Here is a 12,033-nt window from a genome sequence, read left to right on the forward strand (position 1 = left end):
AAAAAACAGAGCAAAAACAGAGCGAAAAACAGAGCAAAAAAACAGAGCAAAAAAAAACAGAGCAAATTCAACCATTTGCAAAATTTCTAACAATTCTTTTATGGACGTTATCATAAACACAAACACAAACACTAGACTTATGACAACAAATATTCTGACCAGACACCAAGCTGATATTGCTAAATGGATTTCACCCACACACCACCTCATATCCCTTCTGAAACAGACATAATATTGTTGAATGGATTCTCTTATTCACTTTAAAGTACACGGTTTGCAAACATAAATTATATTAAACTTAACGAAGCCACAGCCAAACTGGCCAGAAAAGATTACGCTCAAACAAACATATCACCCTTCTGAAACCCATATTTGCACTTGACCAATCACTAACAAACAAACTGCAACATGGTTAAGGCATCAATCCACCTCAATGTTTGAATTATGAAGATCATCACAAAATATATTCACCAAGTACATGCTCTTTTCTATAAGACATAAACAACAGAAATACTAAAAAAGTCAAATGAAAGAAAAAAATATTCCACCAAGACTTTGTAATGTGAAAACAACGGTTTGTTATACAACTTATACCGAGAATTAAGGCAGATAAGAGTATAGAAAGTCAGTCAATAAAACATGATGAAACTGGTTTCATCCCAGCCTAAATATCAAAGAAACCAAATTTAACCAAATTTAAAACAGGATGTAACTGGTTTCATCCAAGTTTAAACATGGGTGAAAACAAATTCAAAAAATTTTAATACATGATGAAACTGGTTTCATCCCAGCCTAAATATTGATGAAACCAAATTCAACCAAATTTAAAACATGATGTAACTGGTTTCATCCTAGTTTAAAATGGGTGAAAGCAAATTCAACCCAATTTAGTATAAGGACGAAACCATCCTTGTTTACAGTGAGTGATACCTAGTTCAAAAATCATAGTTTCATCCTACTTATAGATGAAACCAGTTTCATCCTAGTTTAAAATGGTTGCAAGCAAATTCGACCCAATTTAGTATAGGATGAAACCAGTTGCATCCTAGTTTAAAGTGAGTGAAAACAGAGCAAAAATATCATACCCAAGAGATGTTGATAGTAGAGTCAACCTTTTTTCCATGCATTCCATACTTTGGTTCTTTACATCTATCTCTGTGGTTAGTCTATACACAAGATTCTGCAGTCTCTTTACCTCTTCATGTAAACATGTTGCCATCAACCTCAAATCAGCGACAATCTATACGACAAACAAGAACAATGAGACGAAAATTAAGTTACCCATCAAATGAAACTAACAAATAAGAAAAATCACAGGTAATGAGATTTCAATGTTGGTATTGCCAATTCAAATTTTAAATTGGATTAAAACAACCAATAAAGTTCTGATTCTAGTTTTTAATTTGATTCAATATGAAACAATCAATACAGTTTCATTCCAATTTTTATATTTGATTCACATATAACAATAAAATGGATCGATCTAGCAATCCAGACTGATTGGGATTGAAAACAATACAAAAGGATCTGTGGGTTTCAAATTAAGAGATGAAAAGTGTTCTAGACTATGAATCCAATCAAAGTTTATACCTTTTTGAGCAATTGATGAAGAAATCTAAATGAGCCGCCTTTTGGAATGTTCTGAGAGATGTAGAGAAGGATGCAAATCCAAATTGACATTAAGAAAACCAATGATATAGATCGAAGAAGATGAATTTCGATCAAAGGAAGAACCTTGAAGGTGGTGGTGTTGGTTGTAGTTTCTTATATGCTGATGGCGGTGGTAGTAGTATTTTCGATGGGTGCGATGGTGGAGGAAGGTGGTGATGTTGTTTGTAGTTTGCCGTAGATGTTGATGGTGGTGGTTGTAGTATTGTCGATGGTGGTGGTGGCATATGCGGTTATAGTTGATGATGGTGGTGGTGGAGAAAGGGAAGATCGACAGCAGCATAAGAAAGCAATGGAAACTGGTGAAGAAATCAGATCTGGTTTCTCGAGAGCTCGTATCTATGAAGAAGACGAGGAGAAACGAGGGCAGTAACGTCTTTCCTCATTAAAACATTCTTTTTGGTTATTTGACCCAGACTGAAACCTTACCCGTCCATTTGACCCAGGAAACACTCAATTTTGGCTATATAGCCCATTTTCTGTTTTTGTTAACCTCAATTAAATCCCAGATAAACCCTAGTTACAGATTTGGGAGGAAAAATCGAATTTATAGTTTTTTCTTTTGTTATTCAAATTATAAATGCTTTGTCAGTAGTTTCTTTGAATTCCCGAATGGAACATTCAGGTGGTGGTGCTGAATCGCACGCCCGATCAAAGCAATTCGATTACAAAGCAAATTCTAGTCTTGTTGTCACTACTGATTCACGTCGTCACGATGTTAATGAATCTACTGGTGAGCCTGAGACTTTTAGGGGTAAAATTGATCCGAAACAATTTGGGGATAGGGTTTATAGACATTAGAATATATAGAAGATACAAACAAGTAGCCGAGGTGCAGAAAAGGACCGAGGAAACTATATGGTGAAGTGAAGACTAGATCAAGTAACTGTGCAGTAAGACACGTGAAGTGGAGGTTAAGTCAAGTGACCATGATATACGTGGCACATGAAGTGAAGACCATACAATATTCAAACTGAAGTCAAAGTCAAGATGAAGTGATCAAGACTCAAGTTATCAGAAGATCGACGAAGATTAGTTAAGTTTCCAAGAATAAAAAGATCTTGTGTAATTTAGGTAGTTTTCTAGACAAGTCAAATATCTAGGTAATTTCCTATTACTCATATTCTAGTTAATTAGGGTATATATTATATAGAACAATATAATATCCTATATTAACTATTAATACTCTATAAATAAAGAGTCATAATGTAATTGTAAATCATCTCAGAATGTTCTGATGATCAATATTATTATTCACCCTACGGGGTTGCTTGTGGACGTAGGTCGAGTTGACCGAACCACGTTAAACATCGTCTCCATTATTGTTTTGGTATGTAGATTATTTATTCTTTATTGATTTATTTTATCATTGATTTGTTTTTATTATTTATCTAACATCAATGATATCCATCTTGAATTTGATCTACATATCAAAATTTAAGATGGTATCAGAGCAGCGATGCTCTCGATCCAGTCGCTTCCACAACATATTTTAATGTTCAATAATAATTTCATTTTAAACTGAACATTAAAAAAAAATTGATCAATTATATGTAACAAAGTTCTTTTCTGAATTTGTTATATTTGTTTTTATCGTCCAAACAAAATTGCATATTCCTAATTTGTTCGAGGATGATCATCAACTTAATGAAAACTTCATTAACGTTATGACATGTGTTCTTGGAAGATTGTTTGTCTTCAATATCAAAGTTCATTGTTGTCATTTATTATCTCATATAAAAATGGAAATTGATGTTAGTTTCAAGAAAAGTTTATGTTTAAAATATACCACAATATATCAAATATATTCTTAGCTCTGATAATTATGAGCAAATATATTCTTCAAATTTCTTTTCAAAGATAATGATGTATTTGCATCACATTCTTTCCAAAGTCAACATTTATTTAGTTGACCGATAACTCATTCATACCCAACAAGAGTCTTTGTACATTTTGGGTGTATTTATTGCATCTCGCATCAGAGATCGTCTATTCCCTTTCTGTTTTGGTTTTTATCCAAAAGGTATAAAACTGAACTCACTATCAATTTCGAAAATAATTTTATTTTTGTATATCCTATTTTGATTTACTCTCTAGAGTATTTTTCTATCCTAAATATATTCATTTATAATATATCCAATGATATTTCTTTTCCAAAATATTTTGCCTGGATATTATGCAAAAGTATGTCTTCCTTTCACGAAAAGTATTTCCGCATTGACGATATATTTTATGATTATTGCATCTAAAAATAATTTCATATATGTGATATATTTTTAGGATTACTGCACATCACACCGTATTTTTTATGGAATAAAAATATCTCCTTACATTTAAGGACGAAAATCTCCCGCTTCTGGGTTATCTTGAAAATATTTTATGTGTTTTCGAAAATCAATATAAAATATTTCTATCTTTATTTTAGATTATATTGTATCTTTACCACGTAAAATTTCTCCTTATATTTAAGGACGCTAAGAGTGGTAAATTTCTTTAATTGCCAATCTTGGCGAGATCTTTATGTCATGAAATGATATTCAATAAAATATTTATCTTTTATTTTCGAAAATATTTCCTATTTTCGATCATATTTTTTAGTAATAATAATTATTACGATTTTGCACAATATTTTCCTTTAGGAGAATCTTTTTCATTTGAAAAGTCTCCTAAACGCCTACCAATATTTCTCAATTTTGATGCAACATGAAGTCTTTCGTATGGTTAGTATTAAACTAACCAAATCCATTGGCCAAGCGAGCCGATTCTCAATGTTGATGCAACATGAAGTCTTTCGTTTGGTTAGTATTAACTAACCAAATCCAGTGGCCAAACGAGCCAATTCTCAAAAAAAAATAAGTGTATGGACCGTGGACCCTCACCAAACTTATCCAAGTCAAGACAATTTTCAACAGAAGTCAAAACGTATATTCTGCAGTGTTACTGAGTTTGTTTCAATTTTCAAGCGCCGCAACCGAAGATCAAGTGTCTTGTTCGAAGGTGAAGTACAGATTTTGTCACAAGTTTTCTTCAATTGTCCAAGTTGCACACTACGTTTCTCTACGTGTCCAACTTGAGGGGGGTATTAGAATATATAGCAGATACAAACAAGTAGCCGAGGTGCAGAAAAAGACCGAGGAAACTATATGGTGAAGTGAAGACTAGATCAAGTAACTGTGCAGTAAGACACGTGAAGTGGAGGTTAAGTCAAGTGACCATGATATACGTGGCACGTGAAGTGAAGACCATACAATATTCAAACTGAAGTCAAAGTCAAGATGAAGTGATCAAGACTCAAGTTATCAGAAGATCGACGGAGATTAGTTACGTTTCCAAGAATAAAAAGATCTTGTGTAATTTAGGTAGTTCTCTAGACAAGTCAAATATCTAGGTAATTTCCTATTACTCATATTCTAGTTAATTAGGGTATATATTATAGAGAACAATATAATATCCTATATTAACTATTAGTACTCTATAAATAAAGAGTCATAATGTAATTGTAAATCATCTCAGAATGTTCTGATGATCAATATTATTATTCACCCTACGGGGTTGCTTGTGGACGTAGGTCGAGTTGACCGAACCACGTTAAACATCGTCTCCATTATTGTTTTGGTATGTAGATTATTTATTCTTTATTGATTTATTTTATCATTGATTTGTTTTTATTATTTATCTAACATCAATGATATCCATCTTGAATTTGATCTACATATCAAAATTTAAGAATAGAGGTAGACCAATTGAGCTTGAAGATAAGATTAAGAAATCTAAGAAGAAGAATAAGAAACCAAGGAATGATGATTATTCGAGAGATGGTAAGTTACGCTGTATTTTGAATGTCCAAGACATTGATGCTTACTGGCTTCAGAGGAAGATATCCCATGCCTATGAAGAGATTGACCCACAGAAACTTGCTGAGGATGTACTTCAAATACTTGCTGAAGGTGACGACAGAGATGTAGAGAACAAGCTCGTGGTGCTTCTAGATTTTAAAAAGTTTGAACTAATCAAGTTTCTTTTGCAGAATAAGTTAAAGATTGTGTGGTGTAGTCGCCTTGCAAGGGCAGTAGACCAGCAAGATAGGGAAAAAATCCAGGAAGAAATGATGGGATTGGGTCCTGACTTGGCATCCATTCTTGAACAGTTGTATGCTGCAAGAGAAACTGCTAAAGAACGACACAAGAACATGGAGAGAAGTATCAGAAAAGAAGCTAGGCGATTGAAAGACGAGAGTAGCGATGGATTCGAGGATGGAGACAGGGTGAGGAGAGGTCCAGTGATTGATGAAGATTCAGCCAGTGGCTGGATGAAGGGCTCGTACCTCCGTATCCTTGAGTTCTAAGGAGACAGGAACCTAAGTCTGGTTGATGAATCAGGACCGTGGGTTCAGACTATGCAAGCAGAATTTTCTTAGTCTATAAATATATCTGAACACAAGGTTTTGGCTTCAACATATATTTTAGTTTTCAGTGTCCCTTACAGGATTCGAACCTGCTACCTTCTAATGGTATATATGTGGTATTCTCACCCAAGGGGATTCGGAGGAATCCAGACCCTCTTCTCATTTTCTTAGTCTGTGAAATTTGCAAACTGGGAAATGGACTCTAGCTTATAGTCTGTGAAATTTGCAAACTGGACAGGACCTTACTTGAACAGGATCTGTTCTATAGGCTCGTACCTCTGTATCCTTGAGTTCTCAGGAGACAGGAACCACGGTCTGGTTGACGAAACAGGACCGCGCGATCAGAGCGTGATTAATGGTCACAGGCCTATGATATAGGCTTTGTGGCTGTAGATGATCGTTCTCGGCTTGGCTTTGGCCTGCTGTGATGATCGTGCGGTTGTCTGACAGACTCCAAAAATCTTTTTGTTTAGTTTGTTGTTGGACTCGGCTAATGGGAGTAATGAAACTGGGGAGAAAGTTGGTGGCAATTTTTTTCTGCATATTAAGAGCTTGTTTGCCTGACCGTGCGTTGATAATTTAGGTCCGTTTCATACCATTTAACCTTACGTGGCTTAGAACAGAAAAAGAAAGAGAAGAAGAAAAATAAATTCATTAAAGTAAGAATTCGATATATTCGAAGGTTACGTAACAAGCATTGATGAGATCACAGAACAGATACCGGCCAGTAGTTTCAAATCTGTATTCCTCCTAGTCAATTCGGAATGTAATGATGAAGATATCATCTTAGTTGCATTCAAGCTATGCTCGCAGTGTACTGCGGACTGAGCAGCAACAGCCGCGTACTGTCCAAGCTCATAAGTATCCGAGTCCAAGTCGGCTAGGGCTGCCTCAAGTGCATTCTCTGCCTTTTGGTAATCAAGGCTACATTGTTTCAGACCCTCCTCCTGTGTTACACCGTGAGACCCATTGTTTGGATTATGATGATCAGTAATGAAGGATAGTGTGTTTGTAGCGTTGGTGCTTGCTAAACGGAAAGAGATATAAGCCAGTGCAACTATATTAGCGTCTGAAGCACTAGGATCGGTGTATATGGCATCGACACAGAACTTTGGATTTGGGGTTTGATTGCAGACTGAATCCACTTGCTTGTTCGATTGTTCCCCTGCAGTGCTATTAAACAGAGAGATTATAATGATCAGAGGAAGCACGAAAACAAAATTATGATTGCAGTTACCCATCTTGGACGAGTACTCTTAAGAATTCTATTATTTATTTATTTTTCTTAAGAAATTTTTTCTTTTCTTGAAGCACTCTTATAGAGTTCTGAATCTTATATTATTGTTGTTGGTCTTTTTTATCCTCGCGTTTTTAGGGGCCACCCGAAAGGATTTAGGGGCCATCAATTTATACCCAGCCAAAGACTCTAGTTAAGGGGTACCCTATATGATATTGAAGTTACATAAATGCCCTTCTGGTAAAACTGTATAAAAACCAAATCAACAAAAATTCTACTCATTTCAACTCTTCTTCTTCCAGTTTCATATTATCTTCCGATTGTGGAAGAAAAAAAAACTTTCCCTCGTTCTTGTGTTCAACCGAAACATCGTCGCGAATCGTAAAATCAAAACATCGTCGATTCGTTTATAAAACAATGGATAAGGGAAATGAAACCCACACACCTATAACCAAAAACGTTGCTCGGGGTATCGATCCAAAGATTGGGATTTTAGCAAGAAATAAAGAAATTGTTGCTGCAAATAAAGAAGAACGCGAAGAAGAAGTACCCGTCGATGTAGTCGGTGGTTGCGATTCCGATAATCAAACACTTCGTCAACTTCAAATATCCCCAATTAGGTAAGAATCTATCATTTTTGGGGTTTATTTCGCTTTAATTCGACGAATCGAGAAAAAAAATTTCTAGGGTTTTCGGTTATTTATCCAGATTCGGGCGATATTCATGCTTATTTACTTCCGAGTGTAGTCGTGTTTACATTTCTCAAGAACATCGACAGTATTCGGGAGAAATATTTGATGGTTATCGGCCGAATATTGTTGGCCATATCTTCCTGGATACAAACTGGTAATAATCGGTAGTTTAATGAATTTTTTGGCTCCCGAATATATTTAAGTAGACACACAGTATTCGAAAGTACACTCACTACCGAATATATATATATATATATATATATTGAAAAAATCTTAAAATTTCTAATATAGGAAAAATCGCATTTTGGGGTCAGTATTTATTCGGAAGACAATATAATGTTTTATACCTCCGATTGTGTAGGATAAAATTTTAGAGTTTCTGAACTTCAGTTGATAAATATTCGGTTGTAAACATGTTTAGTTATATTCCGATTGTTTTTCATTCGGGAAAAATATGTGTCTTCTTACTTTCGAATTTGTTCATTCGGGTTATAGTTTTGTACTTTTTCTTCCGATTATGTAGGATGAAAAATTTAGAGCTTCTGAACTCCAATTGATGCATATTCGGTTCTAAATATGTTTAGTTAGCTTTCGATTGTTTTGTATTCGGGAACAGTATGTGTCTTCTTACGTCCGAATGTGTACATTCGGGTTATATTTTATACTTTGTCTTCCGATTGTATAGTTTGTAAATATTGTTCCTTTCTTTGTTGTTTAGACAAAGTTGAGAAAGGAGGAAGAAAGTGACAGCTAGTGCTAGGAGGGAAAGGAGTGCCAAAGATAATTCAAGTGATCAACAAAGCTTACAAGAACAAAGCAGTCAACAAGGAGTGCAACCAAGTGCTGAACAAAGTGTAGAACAACAAGGCAGTGAACAAGGGGTGCAACCAAGTGTTGAACAAGCCGCTCAACAAAGTGCAGAACCAACTGCTCCACAAGTTACACCCCACCATGAAATTGAACCAGTTGATCCAGTGCCAAGAGTAGAAGAAGAAGGACAACCAAGTGGTACCCAAAAAGCCAAAAAAGGAAAAGATGGTGTAAGGAAGGATATTGATAAGAAAGCATCACATCTTGTCCCTCAGCACTTGAAGAAAAAGGGTATTCCAGCAGGCACAATCCTTGGGCTACCGACGGATGGAGGAAAATTGCTATTTGGATACAAAGACTCATGGGCCAGAGAAATATACGAAAACGAGGTAATAAAATTATTATTTTTTATGTATCGTAATATTTGTATTAAGGATTTTTTTATGTACTTTAATAGGATCATCAAGATGCGGTCCGTCTACTCAAACCTACCGCCGCACCAAAAAAAATGCTTGCGTGGCCTTTATCCGGTGAATGTGAATGGTTCAAGTCAATTGTTGCCAACTCGGGGTTAGCTAATGCCGCCGAGAATTCATTGTTGGAACATGATCGTGTGGCCATATCGGCGTTCGTGGAGAGAATGTATCCTGAGACCGATACTTTCCATATGCCGTTTGGGGAGATGACGATTACCCCGGATGATGTTGTGCAGATTCTTAACTTTCCCGACCAAGGCACAGCTGTGAAGTTTAACTACACAAAGCAGTTAAGTTGGGCACAACTTTATGCTCTATCTAAAAAGTGCTTAGGTTGGGATGAATAGACAACAACAGCAGAGTTTAGGAGGCATGCAAGTTACAGAACAAGACAGATCAACATTACAGCTTTGATGAATATGTTCCGAGGCACCTTGGAGAAGGAAAAGAATGGAGCGTTAACTGATGAGCAAGTGAACCACGCTGCCACCGCATATCTCCTTTGTGTATTGGGATGTGTCATATTCCCCAATACTTCTGGAAACCGGATCGACGCCAACCTTATACAACTTTTGGATCCTCTCCATGAAGTCGGTGACTATTCTTGGGGCACGGCATGCCTAGCATTCTTGATGGAAGAGTTGAGAAAGTCTTCGAGGCTAGGAACCTGCCAAGTTGCCGGGAACGTGGCTCTATTGCAGGTTTTTTCTTTAACTCTATAACTCACTCTATAGTTATTCGGTAGACAATACATATGATGCATATTCATAACTCCAAATGACGCATATTCGGTAGGAAATGATCCATCTCTTTTTCTGAATGTCGGGTATTCGGTGGCTAGGTACTTATTTTGTTTTCCGATTATATATAATCGGAAATATTATTTTGATATTAGAACCGAATATACATGCCAGAAAAACTATAGGTTACTGAACTCCAAATGACGCATATTCGTTAGGAAATGATCCATATCTATTTCCGAATGTTGGTTATTCGGTGGATAGGTACTTAGTTTTATTTCCGATTATATATAATCGGAAATAATGTTTGGAAATTACTACCGAATATACACAATCTATTTACTAAAACTTGGTTTCTTATGTATATAGGCATGGATCTATGACCACTTCCCTATCCTGAAGTTGGCCGGAGAGAACCCGGGGTGGTGCAAAGGTACTCATAGAGGAACAAAGTATATATTTGAAGACAACCGTTCTAGGACAAAAGAGCAGCAGTTGATTCGCATGAGGGAGATTTTGGACCAATTGAAGGCCTCATACGTATGCTTTGATCCATACAAGTAAGATTTATCCAGTGGGCATATAAATGTTCGGTCGGACTTGTCCCTTTATTTTGGACCATTGTGGCACCCCACAGGATATGTGATGTATAACCCCTCTAGGGTGATGCGACAACACGGGTATATACAACATCAACCTGTGGAGGAAATGGAGGATTACTACAAATTGGAGTTGGAGTTGTGCTCTTCTAGTGGTGACAATCTCATGATTGTTCACACAGGCCCACCTACTGTTCTTGATAACTGGGATAAGAGGAATGACTTCATTATCGACACTGGTAGACGAACCACCCGAGGTGATGAAAATTCTCCAGACTATATGAGTTGGTATAACAACGTATCACATCCTTTGGTTATCCGTGAAATCAAATCCAACACTACTGCGGCAGGTTCAAGTTATAATTGTATTATCAAAGACAAACCAGCTGGTTATGATAGACTGGTGCGCGTTCTTATATTTTTGTTCATTTTATACTATTCCTACAAATATTAGGTAATTATCGTTTGATGTTAAGTCATTACGTATAAAAAACAGGTGAATAGGTTCAAGCGTGTTTCCAAAATGTTAACTGCATGCCTAAAGAGCGGAGATCCCATGCCAACTGAGAAGATCAAAGAGGCTAGCGACCTAGTTGATAATATAGATAACGCAGATTATGCTGTCCAGTTTGGGGAGAAAGTCACGAAGAGGCATCCGCCCAAGGTGGAAGTATCAAAGACGGGTTAAAGAACTCGAGCTTCATCGAGCGCTGAAGGTGCTCCAACTGAAGGTGCTCAAACCCGTGGTCGTGCAGGAATGAGAGGTAGTCACGGTCGTAAAGTAAAGAAGAGCAGATAAATGACAATGATTTGTGTTGTACATTCGGGACTTTACAAGGGCCAATATAGAAGGTTAGACAACCCATATTCGGAAGTTTGGGTAACTGAGTTGACTTCCGATTATTTCAAGTTCAAAATTTGAAAAGTATCAGTTTTTCCCAAATTCTGATTTTTGGTCCATCGTACATTCGGGACTTTACAAAAAAAAAATTATCCTCCGAATATTAAAAGTTCAAAACAAACCATGCCATGGCTCTAGGTGGTTCCAAGGGCCAATATAGAAGGTTAGACAACCCATATTCGGAAGTTTGGGTAACTGAGTTGACTTCCGATTATTGCAAGTTCAAAATTTGAAAAGTATCGGTTTTTCCCAAATTCTAATTTTTGGGCCATCGTACATTCGGTACTTTACAAAAAAAATTATCCTCCGAATATTACAAGTTCAAAACAAACCATGCCATCGCTCTAGGTGGTTCCAAGGGCCAATATAGAAGGTTAGACAACCCATATTCGGAAGTTTGGGTAACTGAGTTGACTTCCGATTATTGCAAGTTCAAAATTTGAAAAGTATCAGTTTTTCCCAAATTCTGATTTTTGGGCCATCGTACATTCGGGACTTTACAAAA

The 12,033-nt window shown here is 36.4% G+C and overlaps 1 protein-coding gene and 1 non-coding gene across 2 annotated transcripts; one reads left to right on the top strand and one right to left on the bottom strand.

The window, feature by feature from the left end:
- The first annotated feature begins 6,309 nt into the window (after positions 1–6,309).
- LOC113330292 lies at positions 6,310–6,526 on the top strand. Its single transcript, XR_003350158.1, has one exon. It is a non-coding gene; the product is annotated as a small nucleolar RNA U3 (small nucleolar RNA).
- A 230-nt stretch (positions 6,527–6,756) lies between these two features.
- Positions 6,757–7,314, bottom strand: LOC113329793 (cell wall / vacuolar inhibitor of fructosidase 2-like). Its single transcript, XM_026576621.1, has one exon. The coding sequence runs from the start codon at positions 7,312–7,314 to the stop codon at positions 6,757–6,759; it is 558 nt and encodes a 185-aa protein (XP_026432406.1).
- Positions 7,315–12,033: the final 4,719 nt, after the last annotated feature.

This window comes from Papaver somniferum, unplaced genomic scaffold, assembly GCF_003573695.1.
Source record: "Papaver somniferum cultivar HN1 unplaced genomic scaffold, ASM357369v1 unplaced-scaffold_117, whole genome shotgun sequence".
Classification (NCBI taxonomy): domain Eukaryota; kingdom Viridiplantae; phylum Streptophyta; class Magnoliopsida; order Ranunculales; family Papaveraceae; genus Papaver; species Papaver somniferum.